At 38.4% G+C, this 21,759-nt stretch overlaps 1 protein-coding gene across 3 annotated transcripts in view; it reads left to right on the top strand.

The window, feature by feature from the left end:
* Window positions 1–18,816, top strand: part of DLC1 (DLC1 Rho GTPase activating protein) — a 342,693-nt gene extending 323,877 nt beyond the window's left edge. For all 3 annotated transcript variants that reach the window (XM_075258695.1, XM_075258703.1, XM_075258710.1), the window contains 11 exons: window positions 3,929–3,992; window positions 5,222–6,630; window positions 8,319–8,495; window positions 10,217–10,376; window positions 10,467–10,665; window positions 11,172–11,385; window positions 12,098–12,212; window positions 12,554–12,772; window positions 15,050–15,267; window positions 15,349–15,522; window positions 16,673–18,816. In XM_075258695.1, coding sequence (XP_075114796.1) covers window positions 3,929–3,992; window positions 5,222–6,630; window positions 8,319–8,495; window positions 10,217–10,376; window positions 10,467–10,665; window positions 11,172–11,385; window positions 12,098–12,212; window positions 12,554–12,772; window positions 15,050–15,267; window positions 15,349–15,522; window positions 16,673–16,793 — 3,070 coding nt within the window. In that variant the 3' untranslated portion in view covers window positions 16,794–18,816. The remainder of the gene's footprint in view (window positions 1–3,928; window positions 3,993–5,221; window positions 6,631–8,318; window positions 8,496–10,216; window positions 10,377–10,466; window positions 10,666–11,171; window positions 11,386–12,097; window positions 12,213–12,553; window positions 12,773–15,049; window positions 15,268–15,348; window positions 15,523–16,672) is intronic.
* The last annotated feature ends 2,943 nt before the right edge of the window (window positions 18,817–21,759 follow it).

Here is a 21,759-nt window from a genome sequence, read left to right as displayed (position 1 = left end):
GTTTTATGTAGTATTCCAGTCTTTTGATATAGCGTCTTTTTATATAATATAGAGCGCTGTCCAATATCTGTTATGTGTTTTAATGGTTTAAAATGGACTTATTGAATGTTTTCCTTGCCTAAAATGGGTTTTTTTTGCAGCAAATTATGAAATTGGGTCATATAGATATATTACAAGCGAAAGAGTTACGTCATTGATTCAATGCGGTTTGGCTCACCAGTTATCTATACGTCCTGGTCCCTATTGGCACACAGGAAGTGGGGCTGAATCATTGGCTGGGAAGGAGGGGGAGGGGGTCAGTTCCGGTGCCAGTGATTGGTGCAGTGGTCATTTCCAGTGTGCGGAGAGGGACCAGGAAGTAGAGATGAAAGGGACAGTATCTCAATGGGAGGGTAGGTGCAATTGTTCAGGTGAGTATTTTTATTTTTTCTAGTTATTCTGATCTTCATGGTAAAAAAAAAATGTATCCACCAGAAAACCCCTTTAATATACAACCTATAAGTAAAATGAATGATGAATAATGATTAATGATGACCTTGGGATAGGTCATTAATTGAAGATTGGTGATCTGTTAACCAAGAACTCTACCCTAGTTGTTTCAATAGACGCCAGCATTTGTGCAAGTGCTATGACCTCCATAATACTTACCAAGCACAATGCCATACATTTGCATAGTGACTGTGCTTGGTATCGCAGCTCGATGGACATCGCATGGCCTGTGAAACGAAATCACAGCTGTCACTTCAAACTAGGACCTAGGGTGTTGGATGTCTGCTGTTCCTAAATCTATAACCTAGCCGAAGGATAGGTCATCAGTTACTAAGTCCTGAAAAACCCTTGCGTCAACTACTGAGCAATTAAATATAAAAACTCAATTAAATGTACGAAATGTTAACCTTAAAGCAGTTGTAGGATTTCAGAAAGACAAAGGACAGCGCCCCTTTTTTTATTGGCCGTGCCTGGTATTGCACCACCAGGGCTTCTAATCTCCAAACTCAATTAGATGTTCTATTGAAATCATGTGTGATATCTTAACAACCTTTCAATAGTCTTTCTGACTGTAGGCAATAAGATTGTAAAAACCAATTTGTTTTATAACTCTGGTTAGGTTATCAGCAGGTTACAGGTCAGTAAACACTGGCCATCCTGTTACTTCAATTGCCCATGTTCAGATTACACCCCATAGCCATCCCGTCAGAGAATGTTCCGGAAAAAAAAAAGATAAAATGCAAAAGTAAGGAATTTTATGTTCCACAAAAAATGTAATTTATTTCTGTCTGTTTGCTCCTTGACAAATATTTGGGGCCTATCTCAGGCTGCATATATCAAATACATTTTTCGAATAGTTTGTAAAGGATATATTTGGCAAGGTAAAAACATTAGTCGACCGCACTACTTATTTGCTTAGGATTTAGCATTTGGATGTGTAAATGTGGAAGAAAGGGCAGTCTGTGCTTGTTGTGCATACCTCATGTACAATAAGGGCTCACTTCTTCGAATGAACATGCTTTCTGTAAGTTACGACAACCTATCGCCTCTCCCATGTGATAAATGAACTTGTTTTTCAAAGTATAAAACGCACATATAAAGAAATGCAGAAATATTATTTTGTAAAAGGGTTGTCAGAGATTTTTTGAGAATTCTCCAAGGGTGGGAAATGGTGTAAAATAAAGAAGTAACCTATACTCACGTTTTAATAGTTCCATCGCTCCGGTTCTGTACAGATGTTGCAGCCAATCACTGACTTCTGCATTCGCATATTATACAGTCATATGTGATCATTAAGGCCAGTGATTGGCTGCAGTAAATCACATGATGAATGGGATGTTATCTCGGCAGGGAACAGAGCAACAAGTTATATAAAATGTGAATTTGGGCTTTCTCTATATTTTAGACCGTTTACTACTGTTGGACATTTTTTGAAAAATTGCTGACGACCTCTTTTAAACTAGAGAGCATAATAACAGACACAATGGCGGCGATTTATCAACATAAATCAAAGGAAAGTGGGAATAGTTGCCACTGCCCATAACTAGAGATGAGCAAGTAGTATTCGATCGAGTAGGTATTTGATCGAATACTACGGTATTCGAAATATTCGTACTCGATCGAATACTACTAGCTATTTGCAGTAAATATTCTATTCAGAACCAGCATTGATTGGCCGAATGCTATACAGTGTATAGAATTCGGCAAATCAACGCTGGTTCTGCAGCAGGCTCATCCTTGCTAGTCGGGAGAGCTGGCAGCTTGCAGTTACGAGGGAGCTGACTTTTTCTCATAGGAATGCATTGACCAATGTTGATTGGCCGAATGCTATACAGTGTACAGCATTCGGCCAATTAACGCTGGTTCTGCCAGAGGCTCATAGACTATAATGGGATTCGATATTCGATCAAGTAGTCAAATATTGAGGCTCTACTCGAAACGAATATCGAATCTCGAATATTTCACTGTTCGCTCATCTCTACCCATAACAACTTTTTATTTATAAGTAATGGGAGGAATCTTACTGGAAGACACGGGCAACCATTCCACTTTTATGTTTGTAAAGATTGAGTCCTCAGTAGTTGATACCTTTTTTAATGGCTAACAAAAATGATGACAGATTGCGAGCTTTCGAGACTACTAGGTCTCTTCATCAGGCTGGTATAACACAATTTAGAACTTTTATCTTTGCACTAGTTTTCTTAATTTTTTCTAATACCCATCATCCTGTATCAGTACAGTATCAGTACCATCATTTCCTTGACAAATTCTGCTTGTAAAGGGAGTAATTTGGCTAAGACTATGTTCACACTGTATTTATGACCTACTTGTAAGATATATGATGGGGATAGGATGTATACAATGAATGGATGCCTGTGACAGATTTCACACTGCGACATTCATCACCCATAGGATTCTATTGGTGTTTTGTTTTTGCTGCGTTATGATGGGCAGTATAGTCATTCCATAGTTTGTTTGTTTTTTTGTTAAAAAGTACACTGATGCATACCAGCCAAATGGAGACCAAAAGGACACAATTTTGCACTCCATTTGAGTTAGACCCGTATGGATGCATTTAGTGTAAACACAACATTTAATGTATCCCAATAAAAGTAATATATAGCAAAAAAACTATACATATTTTGTGTATAATATATATGCATATATTAATGTATACTCACTCATACAAGTCAATTTGAGACCCGTAGTTTAGTGACTCGAATAAACAAAAAGCTTACTAACCTAGCTCCGAACATTATAGCCTAAGATTGCAAGCAAGTGAATATAAAGAACACAGTTATTCATTGCTAGTTGTAAAGTATGTATACAAGGCAAGCTCTTTAAACTGGGGTGTGTTTGCTCATAGGTACAAAGCTTATATTAAGAATTTTTGCAAATCCGACATATTTTACCTGTGAGCAAAGGCAGACGCACTTAGACACAGAATTGCTTGTCTTGGCCCTTATTCAGATTTTTGAAGAATTTTCTTACATTTGGTATGTAGGCTTAAAAATGAAGAGGAAAAAAAGTCTGAACCAATGCAGGTTTTATGTGCAAAATGTATTTACAAGGTCCTGTTTGTGTTGTACATAATCCAGTTCTGATATTCCAGAAGTGTAAGTAAATTATAGAAATTTAGACCCTAACTCAAATTTTACTTTTAGGCCTTTTTGCATATAGTACATTCTCTGTGGTTCCATAGTACAGTACATGCCACTGCATGATATTCCCTATAATGCTGCAATATGGTGTCCTTCAGAATGTAGCAAGATGGGTTAGTCCAGAATCGGACAGAATGAAAAATATCAACCCTAAGGCATAAATTGGTGGCTCCATGGACTTTAAAGGGTGTTGACAGTGTGATGTCTTACAAAGAAAGTATTTTAGCTTCTAATTGTAGATGGAAATTTACAGATTTATTTTTTTTTATTTCTAACAGGCGACTGAATACTCTAAATAAATGTGCGGTGATGAAGCTGGAGATCAGTCCAAATAGAAAGAAGGTAAGAGTCCAGGGAAGCAAAGACAATGCATGGCAGGGTCAACTGTATAATTGGATGTTCCCTTTACAAGTGATAATCCAGTTTACATTGAAATGCTAAGTAAATGACTTGCAACATTGTAAATTGTCTTCAATTGTAAAAGAATCTTAATGAACCCCCATGTAGAAAGGTGCTGTGACTTATAATTACATTGTGGGGGGATGGCAGAAGGAAAGGGTGTTAAAGGAACAGCGGATAACTTTTGGAATTAATTTATTATTTCCTAACATTTTTAATAGACTGAAACAAGTCATGTTATTATAATAAGTATATATAGTATAAGTATATATATATATAAGTATATATATATATATATAAGTATATATAGTATTTATATATATTTTCCAATAGGACTTCTAGGTATCCTACTTTTCCAATGCTGTCCAACTTTGCCCTTGCAAAGTTTACAGGAAACCTTTAAAGCCTAAAGATTGCCACAGATATTACATGAATGTCAGCTGCACCCATCTATTTTGTATGCGGTCTTCATATTTTCCCTTGACAGCAGATGTTGCAGAAAGCAAGGGTCAGGCAGACGATTTTAAAATGGGTGCAATTTAGGTGCATCTAGTTTTCGGTCAATTTTAAAGACTCACTACACAGGGGTTCCTCCCGTGTACCAGAATTGAAATCTATGCCAGCCTGGAATTGGTGTAGATTTCAGATATAACTCAAACTAACCTTCTGGTGTGAGTTATAGTAAACTGAAGCACCCTTACCCTACCCACCTTGGTCTCCGTTCTGCTCCATCCACATTCATAAAAGAACAGAAGAAATAGTATAGTACATCTTTGGCACAAGAAGGTGCCATGCAGCAAAGGTGTCCCACATACAAAGCCATCTACGGCAAAAAAAAGCTGGCATAGATGGGTTCGTAAAATCCCCTCAATGTGTACCCCAATTGCACCACAATTCTGATTAAAAATTATGCCTCATACTAAGCCAACTAAGATATGACCTAGGAAGACATTGGCCTATTTAATATCTTGTCTGAGGGTCCTGAATATTCCACTAATTTTGTGCTTTCTAATGCTGCTCAAAAGGATCAATAAATTGCCCATAAACACCTAACAAATAGCCAAGTGGGATAGATTTTTCTTTTCTAACATATTAATTTGGTTTTATTATGAAGTATTATAATACTTTGCTGAAGGAAACCTGTAATGAGAACCATCCCTTTCAATTTATAGAGTGAAGATTCCGATGAAGATGAACCTTGCGCAATCAGTGGTAAATGGACATTCCAACGGGACAGTAAGAGATGGTCAAGATTGGAAGAATTTGATGTATTTCAAGGACATAAACCAGCCCTTGGTGACAGTCATCAGTTAGGAAATGCTATAAGTCAGGACAGCATCCTTACAGACCTCAGTGAGCACCAAGAAGTTTCATCCATCCACAGTACCAGCAGTGAAAGTCAAAGAGCACACGTTCCCAGTGAGGCAGGCACTACGAGAACAAACTCCGTCAGTAGTGTTTGTTCATCTGGAAACTTTTTTGCAAACGATGACTCATTTGGTAGCCTTCCATCTCCTAAGGAACTTTCCAATTTTAACTTCAACATCAAGGCAAATGAAAAGAACTCAAGGTCTAGAACCAAGAGCCTTCTGAAAAGAATGGAAAGTCTAAAGATCAAAACTTCTCACAGCAAAAAGAAAGCACAGTCCAAAACAGGCCTGACGATCAGTGAACCTATCTTACAAGAAGGGGTAGATGATGATAAGCTAAAGCAACTGAACTGTGTGGAGATAACTTCTTTAAATGGAAATCATATTAATGCCCCCAAAGTGCGTAAAAGGAGCATATCAAACTCCACGCAGACCAGCAGTAGTAGCAGTCAATCAGAAACAAGCAGTGCAGTTAGCACACCAAGTCCAGTTACACGAACACGTAGCTTAAGTGCTTGTCACAAGAGAGTTGGAATGTACTTAGAAGGCTTTGACCCCTTCAACCAGTCAACTTTTAGTGATGTTCTCGAACAAAACTATAAGAACCAAAGGAATTTTGGTGATGATGCTGTGTTTTTTATCCCTGAGGACCACAAGCCTGGAACATTTCCAAAAGCACTTTCAAATGGTAACTTATCCCCTACAGACAGTAGTTCTTCTGTGAGTTGGAGGAATGGAAGTTTTAATGGACATAACCATCATAGCTTTACAAGGGAAAACAGTGTCAACAGCTGCAAAGGTTCTTTCACTAGGAGACGCACATCTTGTTGTTCTGAAGGAAGCCGGTTGAGTATCTATGACAATGTTCCCGGCACGTTTCTGTACTCCAGTAATGGTGAATTGGCTGATCTGGAACATGAGGACATTTTCCCAGAACTGGATGACATTTTGTACCATGTGAAGGGAATGCAGAAAATTGTAAATCAATGGACAGAGAAATTTTACGATGAGGGGGATTCTGATTCAGCGCTAGACTCTGTATCCCCTTGTCCCTCCTCTCCCAAACAGATACATTTAGACATTGATAATGACTGCAATCCTCTTAGTGATTTGGACATCACAGGAAACTCTTTGAATGACTGTGAGGAGACAACAGTGATCCAAGGAAGGAGAGATTCTGGAGTAGGCGCATCCTTGACCAGACCTAATAGGTATGTTTTCCTATTACTGATAATTGCCAGTAAATATTCACTTGTTACTCGATTCTGTTTATTACTTAACCAGCTATTTAAATACTTTCCAGTGTCAAAATATGCTAAGATAATGGGGAGAATTTATCAAGTCCTGCGCTCCAAAAATTCTGCTATTAAGTCGCAAAGCAAAAATTGATCAGATTTATAAATTGCAACTTTTTAAAAAGTCATAAAAATTGGCTCAAACTCACTCCAGTCATTGGGTGGTGTAGAAAGTGGTGTAACATTTCAGGACAGACGTATCACACTTATAAATGGACTGAATTTATCAAACCTCTTGTTACATTTGATAAATGATGCCAATACAACTGGCAAAACTAACGTAAATAGTAATGTAAATGTAGTCTATTACTCTCTCACTACAAGGTAATTTGGAATTAAAGGCCAATTATGATAATTTTGCGCTGTTTAGACTTGACTAGAATACGTAGATGATAGATATACATGAGAAACAAAATACATATATGACTTTTAAAGGGATATTACACCCTCAAAGACTTACTGCATATTCATGAGACGTTATAGTATCTCTCATACAATGAATATGCCTTTGTTCCTTCTGTAGCTGTCAGTTTCTTTCATTTGGCTGACAGCCAGCCCTCCCAACTACCACCCACACATGCACTCTCATAGGGAGATGGAATAAACCACTGCAAGACGCTTCTAGTTGGGGCTTATTTCACCTGAGGAACAAGGTGTTGGGCATTGACTCAAAATGCCTGGTTTTTAATTTTTTTTCCCTTTCTCCAACTTTATCTGGAAGACTTGGGCGTGGGTACATTTTTGTCTATAGGGGCTTTATATGGAACAGCAATGTACATAATCTGACAATAACCCATAGTGAACAGGAACTATGGTCGCCCATAATACATCTTGATTCCTTGTTTTCCCTTGTTAAGTGATTCATAGATTTGGAAATATATGAGCTGCTGTATCTCTGGCTGGGAGTTAGCTGCAGCAGGATCCTCTCCCTACTTTTATTCTTCGCATTTCTAATGTTTGATTGATCTCTTCCTTACTTTTATTTATTAGAACATGGTAACTAATGTAAGTTGCTTCACATATCTTCCTTCCTGACTACATTATTGCAGTGTGTCTGTGTTTCTTTCCTTTTTAGTTGCTATGATTCCTAGGATTTCTCTATCTGCCATGAGCTTGTATGTGTTTTTCCTCTCTTGTTATATTATTAGACCCGACTGGCAGACCCGACTGTACCATCTATGAAACTATCACTGAACTTTCCCCATTGTGGGACTATTAAAGGAATATCTTATCTTATCTTACAAGGTTATTGTAAGGTACATGGGTGCTTACTAACTGCAATTCACCCACTTATTAGATATCAATTGTTGCATATAACTTGTGGTATATTATTATGGCTGTTACATATGAGAAGATAATCTTTCACTTTAAAAAATTGGTCAGTCTTCTCTGTACTATACCCTTTGTAGTATAATTTTACAGGGCAAATTAGATTTACTCACTGTATATATAGGCAGCGGCTTCAGTGATCAGTCATTGTAATGGAAATTGCAGAGTGTGTGATTCATCGGACTATGTCAGAGCTTGTTACTCATTCATACCTTATAAATACCATAAAAATCTCTCATGTCCTAATCATTACTATATCATCATGTATCATGTAGGCATCGCTTCAGATGGCACAGCTTCCACAGTTCTCATCGCCCCAGCCTAAGATCTGCCTCACTGCAAATCAACTGCCAGTCAGTGACTCAGATTAACTTACTGCAGAAATATTCACTCTTAAAGTTGACCGCTCTCCTGGAGAAGAACACCCCTTCAAACAAACATGGATTCAGCTGGTGAGTATAGACCCTCCATGATGCAACCCAGTTAACATGTCTGACCGACATTGTGGTTTCTCATCCGTGAATCGCGTTACACTGCAGCTTAGGGCAATTCGTCTTTCCACCCCTTTCTAATGCATTTAGGTGTAATGGTGTCTTTGCTGTAACTTGCATGCACATAATAGACAGAGATTCTTTTCACTGTCAGATAACTCAGGCATGGCTCATAGGTTTGCTCGTGGCATAGATGAAATATGTAACATTGTCCCTTCTTCCTCTTCACCACAAAAATGTGTAACCCACAGCGCCAAAGTGTTCTCCAATTCAGAGCAGCTATTATCTAAATACCCAGAAATGTACGGACGGTCGTGACGGACATAAAAGTTATTTACACATAGTTATTATGACTTGTAATGTTTTTGATTTATTTGTTACGCACAAAGAAGGGATTATTCATTTTGTGAACTCTCCTATTAGCCAACAGGGCAACATAAGTAACGAAATCTGGCCAGTGTTCATTGTGTGCAGAGGAATTCGTATGCGAGGAAAGGTCGGCGAGTGGGCCGGGTGCTCAAGTGTTAGATGTATTTTATATTGTTTGGAGCATAAAAGGGAATTATAGAGCATTGTTTTACGTGACTCTTCTGCTAAACCCCTTTAGAAGTGGCCATGTAGCTTTCAATTGCCTTTCTTTTTGCGAGCAGTCATTTGTAGTGCTGATGTTTCTGGCTGACAGCCTCTAATGCTTTACACCACATCCCCGCTGCTATGCCTGCTGCTGGGTGGCAGACCCGACTTGGAGCCTTTTGTTAATGGCAAAAGTTGATGTACAAAACCTCCTTTGTTAACAAGGCTATTTTCTCTTGATGAAGAGGAGACTGAAGAAGTGACATTATTAGGCGGCTTTCACCACGGGGTTTATTGACTTACTGCTTGGCTTCTGTCTCCATTATTCCGATGTGTAGCTGTTAATAGAATTGTGTCGTCTGACTCCGCTTTTTACTGGGAATCTTATATATTCTACAAATAAATTCATCATAAGTGATAAAGATTTTCAGGTTAATTGTGATAAGTTTTATATGTGTTTTATAAAAAAAAAAACCTGCTATATAAATATGATAAATAGATATTAAATATTAGATATGAGAATGACATATAGATATTAAATATTAGATATGTGATAGATATTACAAAGATGGATATGAGAGATAAATAGATGCTAATTATGATTACATGTTACTATATATTACATAGGTAGAAAGTCAGATCTGCATTGGTCTGCAAATCTTGTTCTAAGATATGTTAAATTGGACAAAAGGACAGCAGGGACAGCTCCAGTTTATGGGCGTATTTGATATAGCAGTCTATTAGGACATAATACACCATGGAATAAATAGCCTTTAATGTCTTTATCACAGTCTTCACAAAGGGTGTAACTTGAGGGGGTGCAGAGGGTGCAGTCACACTGGGGCTCAGGAGCCTTAGGGGGCCCATAAGCACTGGCATCAGTATTGAGATTGCAGCTTCCATCTGGCCCATAAGCCAAGGAGATTACCCTAACCACACTAAGGTTGAGTAAACTCCTTAGCACCTGTAACCATCACTATCAAGAATTCACTGTAGGGATGAGGTAGGGGGCCCTGGACAAAGGATTTCACCCAAGCCCACAAGACTTTAGTTTTGCTACTGGTCTTCACATTTACAAATGTTTTATGTTGTACATTTTCCCTTTTCAGGGCTGTGCCAAAGTTTATGAAGCGTGTTAAAGTTCCAGATTACAGGGATAAGAATGTATTTGGTGTTCCTTTAACCATTAACATCCAGAGATCCGGTCAGCCACTACCACAAAACATACAGCAAGCTATGCGATATCTGCGTAGTCAGTGCCTGGATCAGGTTGGTTATGAGTGGGCTGTATTGGAAGGTTATTGTGTTGACGGTATTATACACAGCTAGATGCTTTAACTGTTAATATTTTTTCTAAAGGTTGGATTGTTCAGAAAATCAGGAGTTAAGTCCAGGATTCTGGCATTACGGGAGATAAGTGAGAACAGTTCCGATCCCACAATGTATGAGGGACAATCTGCTTATGATGTGGCTGATATGTTAAAGCAGTATTTCAGGGACCTGCCAGAGCCGCTTCTGACCAATAAGCTCTCGGAAACCTTCCTTCAGATCTATCAGTGTAAGTGGATAAATAGTATTCCTTACTTCTTGACATACATTTGGGTATTTTCCTACTCTGAGTATGTTATAGACATCCAGTACAAGCTCTCTATATTTAAAGACTAGGGTCGTACTGCTACATTTGGAGATGTTTTTCATGCACTTTCTGACAACCTCTGTGGATAGGGGATAAGTTTCTTTAATGGGACAATCCTTTTAAGGACAAAAGTATTGGGCATGTTGAATCAAACTGCTTGATCCATCTCTGTTATGAGAGGACCCCATAAATATAAGATGCCCAGGCAATCCTGCTCAAATCCTCTGCTTCAGCCAACACTAGCAGAAGGGCAGTGCAGTGGTAATATCCTTAACATAGAATGTGGCCACACAGAAATGACACACTCAATAGACCATGGTCTGATATGATTTGCTTGTAGCGCATGTATTTGTTACTACCTATATAAATATCAAATCTATCTTTGCCATTCTGTGTATTCATTGGGTTGTTTTTGATGTTTTTTTTAGATGTCCCGAAGGACCAGCGTCTCCAAGCAATAAAAGCTGCTATTATGCTTCTGCCGGATGAAAACAGAGAGGTTCTCCAGACTCTTCTATACTTCTTGAGTGATGTTGCTGCCGCTGTGGATGAAAATCAGATGACACCAACTAACCTGGCCGTTTGTTTAGCACCTTCATTATTCCACCTAAATACTTTAAGGAGAGAAAATTCATCTCCAAGGTATTGGGTCATCTTCATGGTTATATGGTGACTTATGTGTTAAATATGATGTTTTTGTAATGTACAGAACACCATGGACAAAATTATGCATTATTTTATACATGGGGAAGGGCATGACTGTGACATTTTCCCTTTCGTGTTTTATTGTTTTATGCCCTTGGCATAACAATAAGTTTTTGGTTTTTTTCCCAAAGTATTTTTTTATTTTACTATTTTACAAGAAGTTTATTTTAATCATTTGTCAAAATGCAAAGTGAATGAACAAAAGAGAAATCTAAAACCAGTATTTGGTGTAACCACCCTTTAAAGGAGCCCTGGAAGGGATGAAATGGCACCAAAAGAGCTCTGAGCTCAACATTATCCAGTCTGTTTGGGATTAGATGAAGAGATAGAAGGATTTGAGCAAGTCTACATCCACAGAAGATCTGTGCTTAGTTCTCCAAGATACTGCCAAATTCCTTCAAAAACTGTCTGCAAGTGTACCTAGAAGGATTCATTGAAGACAAAGGCTGGTCACATCAAAATCAGATGTTGTTAAGGTTGCTCTCTTGTTCATTCACTTCATTTTGTTATCTTACACAGACTATTATTTTTTTTTTATATAACATTTTACTTTGTAGAATTTTTTTTAGACCTTCTAAACATTTTTGCAAGTACTTTCCATATAAGTGATGTTCTGACTAAACCTTACCACTGTACATCTATTTTCCAGGGTAATGCAAAGAAAGCAAAGCTTGGGCAAACCGGATCAGAAAGATCTGAATGAAAACCTTGCTGCCACCCAAGGCCTGGCACATATGATTGCCGAATGCAAAAAACTCTTCCAGGTACTTTGAGCCACATTATAGTAGAATTACAGGGCATGTTGTAAACTGCAAATCATCCCCTGCTTTCTGGTTCCTCTTTAACCTTCTTTTTCTCATAGTAGAACAATTTTTTTTTTTTATCCTTGTTATATCATAGTATAAAGTCTGGATTAGGTTCACGGTTGCAGTCTTATGTAATGATACAAATATAGTACAGAGTTTACTATACTAACAGTAACAAGATGTGAGCCATTTATAAAGTTTCTGCCCAATCTTTTCCTAAATACAGTAAATCCACCACAGTTAAGTTATTGTTAGAACAGATTAACAGATTTGGCTTATTATATTGTGTTCTATTCTAGATTCCTGAAGAAATGAATAAATGTCGCAATTCTTACATGGAGCAAGACTTGAGGCCAGTATGTCTGGAAGAATTGGTTAATGGAAATGCTGAGGGCCAATGTGATTATCAGTCGTATCTTCAAGATGGCGTTGATAGTTTACTCAAAGAGGCCAAGGACAAATTTAAAGGTTGGGTCAGCTGTTCCACAACTGAGCAGGCTGATCTGGCCTACAAAAAAGTGAGTATTTTTAGAGCATGGAGTTTTTACAGACTAAGCCAATATCTATTATTAATACATGTGTGTCAGCTTGCCGTATGTTTCACCATATTAGGCAAGGAGGCATTACATATTCTGCTACATTGCATTTCTCACGATACTTTGTTTTTGCCATTTCCTGCACTTGGGATTTATAATAGGAGATGTTTAAAGTTAATATGAATTGTATACGTTATGGTGGCCATACACCTTACTTTCGGTAGTGCCATCTACCATATACAGTCCTATGAAAAAGTTTGGGCACCCCTATTAATCTTAATCATTTTTAGTTCTAAATATTTTGGTATTTGCAACAGCCATTTCAGTTTGATATATCTAATAACTGATGGACACAGTAATATTTCAGGATTGAAATGAGGTTTATTGTACTAACAGAAAATGTGCAATATGCATTAAACCAAAATTTGACCGGTGCAAAAGTATGGGCACCTCAACAGAAAAGTGACATTAATATTTAGTAGATCCTCCTTTTGCAAAGATAACAGCCTCTAGTTGCTTCCTGTAGCTTTTAATCAGTTCCTGGATCCTGGATAAAGGTATTTTGGACAAACAATTCAAGTTCAGTTAAGTTAGATGGTCGCCGAGCATGGACAGCCCGCTTCAAATCATCCCACAGATGTTCAATGATATTCAGGTCTGGGGACTGGGGTGGCCATTCCAGAACATTGTAATTGTTCCTCTGCATGAATGCCTGAGTCGATTTGGAGCGGTGTTTGGACATTGTATTGCTAAAATCTCCATCCCCGGCGTAACTTCAACTTCGTCACTGATTCTTGAACATTATTCTCAAGAATCTGCTGATACTGAGTGGAATCCATGCGACTCTCAACTTTAACAAGATTCCCGATGCCAGCATTGGCCACACAGCCCCAAAGCATGATGGAACCTCCACCAAATTTTACAGTGGGTAGCATGTGTTTTTCTTGGAATGCTGTTTCTTTTTGGACGCCATGCATAACGCCTTTTTTTATAACCAAACAACTCTATTTTTGTTTCCAAAATGAAGCTGCCTTGTCCAAATGTGCTTTTTCATACCTCAGGCAACTCTATTTGTGGCGTACGTGCAGAAACGGCTTATTTCTCATCACTCTCCCATACAGCTTCTATTTGTGCAAAGTGCGCTGTATTGTTACCGATGCACAGTGACACCATCTGCAGCAAGATGATGCTGCAGCTCTTTGGAGGTGGTCTGTGGATTGTCCTTGACTGTTCTCACCATTCTTCTTCTCTGCCTTTCTGATATTTTTCTTGGCCTGCCACTTCTGGGCTTAACAAGAACTGTCCCTGTGGTCTTCCATTTCCTTACTATGTTCCTCACAGTGGAAACTGACAGGTTAAATCTCTGAGACAACGTTTTGTATCCTTCCCCTGAACAACTATGTTGAACAATCTTTGTTTTCAGATCATTTGAGAGCGGGCTGTCCATGTTCGGCGACCATCAAACTTAACTGAACTTGAATTGTTTTGTAGAAAGAAATGGTCCAAAATACCTTCATCCAGGATCCAGGAACTGATTAAAAGCTACAGGAAGCGACTAGAGGCTGTTATCTTTGCAAAAGGAGGATGTACTAAATATTAATGTCACTTTTCTGTTGAGGTGCCCATATTTTTGCACCGGTCAAATTTTGGTTTAATGCATATTGCGCATTTTCTGTTAGTACAATAAACCTCATTTCAATCCTGAAATATTACTGTGTCCATCAGTTATTAGATATATCAAACTGAAATGGCTGTTGCAAACACCAAAATATTTAGAACTAAAAATGATTAAGATTAATAGGGGTGCCCAAACTTTTTCATAGGACTGTATGGACAGCAAATGATGAGGATAAAAAAAAAAAGTATGTAGTTTTATTTCAGCATGGCTGATCCATTTTTATCTGAATGAAGAAAAAATACCTTCAAAAATGTCTGGCAGCAGCGTATCCTCCTCACCCTGCTCAACTCAACCAAGTGTACATGTCTTTGGGAGGTCAGAAGGAATGACTATCAGCCAGACAAGCCTTTGGCCTGATGGCTATCAAAGGTGCAAGTCCAGCTTTAGTTCTTTCTTTAACATCTTATGCAAAACTAAACCGGACCCAATCAGATCTATAGTGACTTTTGGGAAGAAGGAAATTTAAACTATTTTCCGTCATTAATTTATTTTTATTTTAAGAGTTAATTGCCTTGTTCCTTCAGGATACATTGTATCCATTCATCTAAAAGTTGTCTTACCACTACTTTTCTATTGCACAGATTCCAGATGGCCCCCCACTTCGAATGTGGAAAAGCACTATAGAGATCGCAGCACAACCGGAGAGTGTTCTTCAGCGTCTACTGAAAGAGCAGCACATGTGGGACGAGGATCTACTGGATTCAAAAGTCATTGAGACATTAGATGAACAGACTGATATTTACCAATATGTCCAAAATAACATGGCTCCACATCCGGCCAGAGACTTTGTTGTTCTAAGGTGAATAAACATGAGATGACGATATTGAATCTTAGTAGGTGTATTTTTGCATCTCTTACATCTTTTTTTAAATTCCCATAGATCCTGGAGAACCAATTTACCCAAGGGAGCCTGTGCTCTTCAGACCGTATCTGTAGAGCATGACCAAGCTCCTTCACTTGGCGTGAGAGTCAATGTGCTTCTGTCCAAATACCTCATTGAGCCTTGTGGCACAGGAAAATCCAAGCTTACCTACATGTGCAGAATAGATTTGAGGTAAGAACCATAGTTTGTAGTTAAATAACTTGGGTTCTTCTTCTTCTTGCATTTAGCAAGAATTCAGTTGTGTTTCCTGAAACATATGGGTGGGAAATAGATGAAGAGGTGGATTTGTGCTGTTCTTTCCAGCTGCTATAAAAGTGCATGGGGAGGGCATGGCAACTTTGTCATTCATACTTTTCCTATATGAAAACATGATAGCTGCCTAATCAGGATTTGGGAATCCTTATTCTTAGATGAAGGTGCCATAAATGTCTAAGATGGGAATACCCCTTTAAAGGAAATAGAAAACATGGTTATTTTCTTCCAGATACAGTCTAACATTTGTCCACAGATTGTGTGTGGCATTGAAGGAAACTTGTGCTACTGTTCTGGAACAAAGCAGCTGTGTTCTTCTAATACTTGTCAACCACTTGAATGCTCCAAATGACTTTACAATTGTTAACAATAAAACGGCTAAAAACGATGGATTTCGATCAATAGAATTCTATCCTATTCATTGAAGCTTCTATCACTCATACTTCAACAAGGTTGTCGGTCTTAAGTAGCTAAAGTACAGTCTTAGTGTTTTAAAGAATACAGGCTGAGAAAACTAGACATACAGCAATGCAAATACATACTGTTTTATGTTTCCAAGAAGATATAATATATCTTTTTATGTATTTCTACTTCCCAACAAGACTTCTAACTTGAAAAAAAAAATCTGAACCCCATAGGTATCGTTGTCAAATCTTTACGACTCTGGCCGGCTTTAGCAATTCCAAACATGTAGGGGACTAATTCTTTTGTGTACGCGGGAGCTATCCAATGACTGCAATTCATTCATTCAATCATTCAGCAAGACCAGACTTGTACTAAGTGTCAGGAAGGTTAGAGATACCTATCAGGAATCAGAACACCACTATCCCTCATTGTGTCTCTTCTGTTCTTGGAAGACATTGACATCATCTGTAACAACTATCAGAGTAGACCTCTAGATGAGGAATCTTATATAACATCACGTAGCCCTGCATAGCTGTGGATTGAACTAAAATTGGCCTGCACTCTATCATTTATTTTTTGGGGCTATTCCAAAGGAAGTAATGCTACGGTACACAGTATATTCGTAAATCAATACCTAATATCTGATGTGTTTTTTTTGTTCCAGAGGCCACATGCCAGAATGGTACAATAAAGTTTTTGGACAATTGTGTGCAGCTGAAGTTGTCAGGATTCGAGACTCTTTTACCAATCCACAAACTGAAAGCAATAATGGAAAGTCAAGGTGACAAACCTAGGAACCCATTGCCCAAACCTTGGTGTAGGTCATTCATCATTAGGATCGGTGGGACTAAAAGAAGATTTAGATTCCAAGTCTTGGACTTTTTGTATGTGCCGTTATTTGGCGTATAGGACTGGTTTTATGCAAGATTTGAAGCTGCTTTTCATCCATATGGTGCTTTATGCCCTGGACTGGAATTATTCGTCCTATTGACTCTCAAGTTCTATCATTGTATATGTTTCAGTACATATCAACAGAAATGGCTTCTGAGAAGCAAAAATACTTTATTGGAAAGAAAAATGTATTGTGCAGAATTATTAAAAAAAAAGCCACATTCCGTAATTCCTGTTTTTCATGTAAATCATCATCCTGGTTCTTGGGGACTGGTGTATCCACTGGAATAATTGGTACTCATTCTTGTATTCTGTATAGGTATCTATATACTTTTATTTACCAGATATTTGCACAGTGAAGATGTGTGAATGAGTGTGGTCCGTGTGAACTTCGTCATCAAGTGTCTGGTACACTGATACCTTGCAATGGTTTTCAACTCAGGTTTAGTTAAAAAGGTCAACAAATCTTATGAACCTGTTCTTTATGTATAACATGTCTAAGCCAAGTTTGCTGACCTGTCATAGTACAGGTAACGTCTTCTGGAGAACATCAACTAGAGCCTACAGCAAAACCATCTAAGCCTTCCACTCAAATATTGTCAATCACTCTTCATACCAAACATCCTCTTATATGTTATAGAAAGATGGACATTATACACCTCATTGAGATACAGCATATATGCTTTAATGCTCATAACCTATATGATTGTTTTACGTTTAGACAAGGTGCCTCGTGAGGCAACAGAGTAATTTAAATGACTATTTAAGTACTTTTATTGTAGTGATCCATGGTTAAAAGCTGGATACTGCTTGTGTATATTTAAGAGCATGATCCCTGCTGAGTGTAGAGATACCTTTCAGTGACAATCGTATACAGTAAAGACATCTTAGGTAGGTGGTTAATGCAGTGGGTGTCAAGGGCCAAGTCATTGCCATGCAATACGACGCGGCTACGGCACCCAGAAGACATAGGGTGTTACTATAGCATGCAGTCTACATAGTCTACAGTTCATTATAGCTCAAGCACAAAGCTCTCCTTGGGATTGGTTAAAGTTAAGAGACGTCCATCCAGTTGGTCAAAGGGCAAATCATTGTATAACCCATTTTGGGGTACCTCCACTTGAAAACCAAGACATCGTCTGAAATTAACCAGTATATAACACTATTCCATGAGATGAGAGGAACATTATTCAGCAGTATCTCAACATGCTTCAAACCTTGGATGGCTGCTAGGACCGTGAAGTAGCATTAGCTGAGGAGAGCAAGGGTGCGGAGTGCCCTGACGGACATTTAGAGGGCTATGGGTGACAGGAGTGTATATAGTGTAAGTGACCGGATAGACTATAGTGCCAGTGTACTGGTAGGCCGCACACTATAGTAGTACCACATATAGGATGTCTTTTGAAATAGATTTGTTATAGTAAGGAGGAGGAAACACAGAAGTTCTTAGAGGTAAATTAATTGTATGCCGTCTGTAAGAAGTTTTTGTGAATGAAAGTGATGAAAGATTGTTTTGTTACCGTTGTCAGTATTATTTTAATGCTTTGCGATGAAGAATCTGTTATGTAACAGTCATAATAATAGTGTTTTCATTATCAGTGTTTCCACATATCGAATCTATAAGTGTTGTATATTCATTGTAACCGTCATGACTGTAAAAATGTGTTGTTGTACATACCACTTTAATGCAATTGTATTGTTCCAGATAGCAACTGCATGGCCAATGTAATTTAATGTATACTTGTATTTATACCTCAGATATTTTTTTTTTCAGTATCTGGATGCATTCCCTCAATTTTACATATGCTAAATATAATAAATATAAAGAACAAAAGAGCTTAGAACATAGATTTATATCTGGATGCATATGTCTTATCGAAATATAGCCAAGTGCACTATTAAATGTCTCAAATGAAACTCGGTGGTGTCCATTTGTTGTCATCGTTTTAGCATTTCTTTGTAAATGTATTGAAGGGGCAAATTCGGAGAGTAGGCAGTGCCAATAGGTGATCCCTGGGAAAAGGGCACCAATTGTTAATCCATATGAATCACAAAATGGAGAGTACTGATATATAAATTATGGATATTTACCGGTATATACCATACATGACTACAAAACACAGAATTTCCTCCTTTTCTTTCATCATCTTTTGTCTCCTATAACAATGAAGGCTAAGAAACACTTAGAAATTTTATCTATGTCCCAGGAGATGTAATATGTCACTTTTTTTTTTTTACATTTTTTCCCTATCAATATGTCTTTGGGGTGTGGGAGAAAACCCACGCAAACACGGGGAGAACATACAAACTTCTTGCAGACGTTGTCCTTGTCAGGATTCGAACCCAGGACTCCAGTGCCACAAGGTTGCAATGCTAACCACTGAGCCACCTTTCTACACAAGCTCATGTCTGGCTGTAAGACAACTGACTGGAGCAGGCACACAACATATTCTAATTGAAAATGAAATTGTTTAACCAATATTTGATACAATAGATCTTTTCTGAACAGTCTTTTTCTTTGAAAGAACATTCCCAGAAAAATATTTACCGCCCAATGTCATTGAATATGTACATTAAACAACTGTAATGGCCAAAATGTGTGAAAAAGTAACTGACTGCACATGAAAAATGATAATTCACCAGACCACATATTCATTCAACAGACATTCAACCTACCTTTCTTCAGTGTGTTTGGCTACCTTAAAGGGGCCCCATGTGTCTTTGATACTGATGACTTGTCCACAGGATAAGTCATTTGTTTCTGTTGAGTGAGGGTTCGACACCAGTGATCAGCTCATCTGGCTGCCGTTGGGCACAGGAAGCTGTGAGGAAGGACAGAGGCTTGAGTAGCTCACCTTTACAGTGGAAGGTGCCGAAAATAGGTTTTTACAAGTTCCTGAGTTATATATCCAGCATCGGGCATATTCATGACAATTGAAGCCTATGTCCACCACAAAAATTCCCAGAAATTCTTGCTCCACGTTATCAACTTTCAGGTTAATTTTCTGAATTTGCTGTCTTATCTGTGAATGTGAGGAATAACACTAAGTCCGGTTGTTATATAGCTGCATTATTTAGTATTTTCCCCTCTGCATGATCTATCTCAGCTCCAGTGTCAACTACTATGTTGTCTCCCATACACTGCACACATGGAGGAGATCCTGCTCCCTTACCTTTCAGTACATCACTCAGTGGATGGACTTCTGTGATGGGTTGGGTGGCAGTGAGGAGAGCAGCTTAAGTGAAGAAAAAAGTGTTTCTCTGCAATAAAATGTTACAAAACTGAATGAATAAACAAACTAGCACTCTTCCCCCCCCCCCCATAAAAAGAAGTGTTTCAAATGTGTAAGAGTGAGTATCAGCGCAGTGTATGGTTAAACTCTAAGTTTGTATCCTTCTTACCATTTGTCTTTGGCTGTGTTTTCCTTACGCTAGGTTCACACTAGCATTCAGGTTTCTGTCCTATGGGTCTGCATGGGTACCCAAAAGAACAGAGACCCTGCCTGCTTAAAAATTGGTTACATGTAGAAACCTATGGACTCCATAGACTATAATGGGGCCCACCGGGTTTCTGACAGTTTTATACTTAAACGGGCAGAGAGAAAAGTCCTCTTTGCAGGATCCTGCAGCAGAGACTCCTATGGAGACTCCCACACAGATGTGAACCTAGCCTTAGAGAGCTAGAAATTAAATAGGCAACGTGCTAAATTGTTGTAGTTCTCACATATTTGAGATGTTTATTCGCCCTTGTTGTTCCGGGCCCATTTCTGTATGTTTGTATTGTTTGTTTGTTTTATTAGATGCTAGGAGAAGGACCCGGCTTCCCACAAGTATATTTCATTTTTTGTTTGTGTAGCGCTCCATAAGAATTGGCCAGTTTTGCACTGCTCGTCTGTTGCTGTTTGTCCGTAGAAGCCTTGTCAGATTGGAGATGGGCTTGTGTCTGCTGAGAGTTTTCCTTAGCTCAAGCAGCAGCCATGCGTTTTCTGCAGAAGTCTTGCGTACAACTGCAGTTTTACTTTTAGAGGCATGAGTAATTTAAATACATTTCAATTTATCAGAATGCTGACATCTAGTATGGCAGTCCAGCATAGATAGTCTATTTATGGCTGTGTTGTTATGGATACCTGGTAAATGAAATGAGAAGTTATATTGGCTGATACACATCCTACAACTGAATATTTAAGGACATGCGAACTAATACAGGTCATAAACAGCTTGGTTGCTATGGATAAAAAATATGGTTTAAAGCTGTGTGTATGTCATGACGGAAGAACCTGCGGATTTACATTGCTCCATAAGCATCATGTAGTCAAGTGTATCTCAGCTTGGGTATGAGTGAAAAACCTGCAATCGGTTGTTATGTAAACCTGCACCTGTGACCTTGTGTATCAGTGTCATCCACAGTGCCCTACACCTCTATAGGTGACCTAGAACAGTGAAGAAAAATGGCTAGGTTGTTATGAAAACCTGGAGTAAAGCTGTGAGCATGTGGAGACTAAGCACCTGTGAGCTTCTATTGGTTGATAAGTGACGTGATAGGTCTTAGCCCAGTTGTAGATCCTTGGCTCATTAATGGGCCAGAAAAGGCTGCAGCTCTTGCCTTGCAGTGCAGATCCATGAGGTGAAAGGAGGTGTATGGTTCTGTCATGTAACCCTGAGTCCGGTGAGACTACATTGCTCCTGTTTTGTTCTTGTGGCTGGAAGTAAGCCACATGTATAGTTAGGTTATCTGTTCTGTTTAGTTAGTTTCACAGACTAGCAGGTATTTACTTTGTTTTTGCCTGGAGTTAAGGCTGTATTTTGTTTTATTTTGTGCCTGAAGTCAAGGTTTATTTATCTTCCATTATTTTTCTAAAT

The sequence above is a fragment of the Leptodactylus fuscus genome, chromosome 1 (assembly GCF_031893055.1).
Source record: "Leptodactylus fuscus isolate aLepFus1 chromosome 1, aLepFus1.hap2, whole genome shotgun sequence".
Taxonomy (NCBI): Eukaryota; Metazoa; Chordata; class Amphibia; order Anura; family Leptodactylidae; genus Leptodactylus; species Leptodactylus fuscus.
This window is presented reverse-complemented; position numbering and strand designations above follow the sequence as displayed.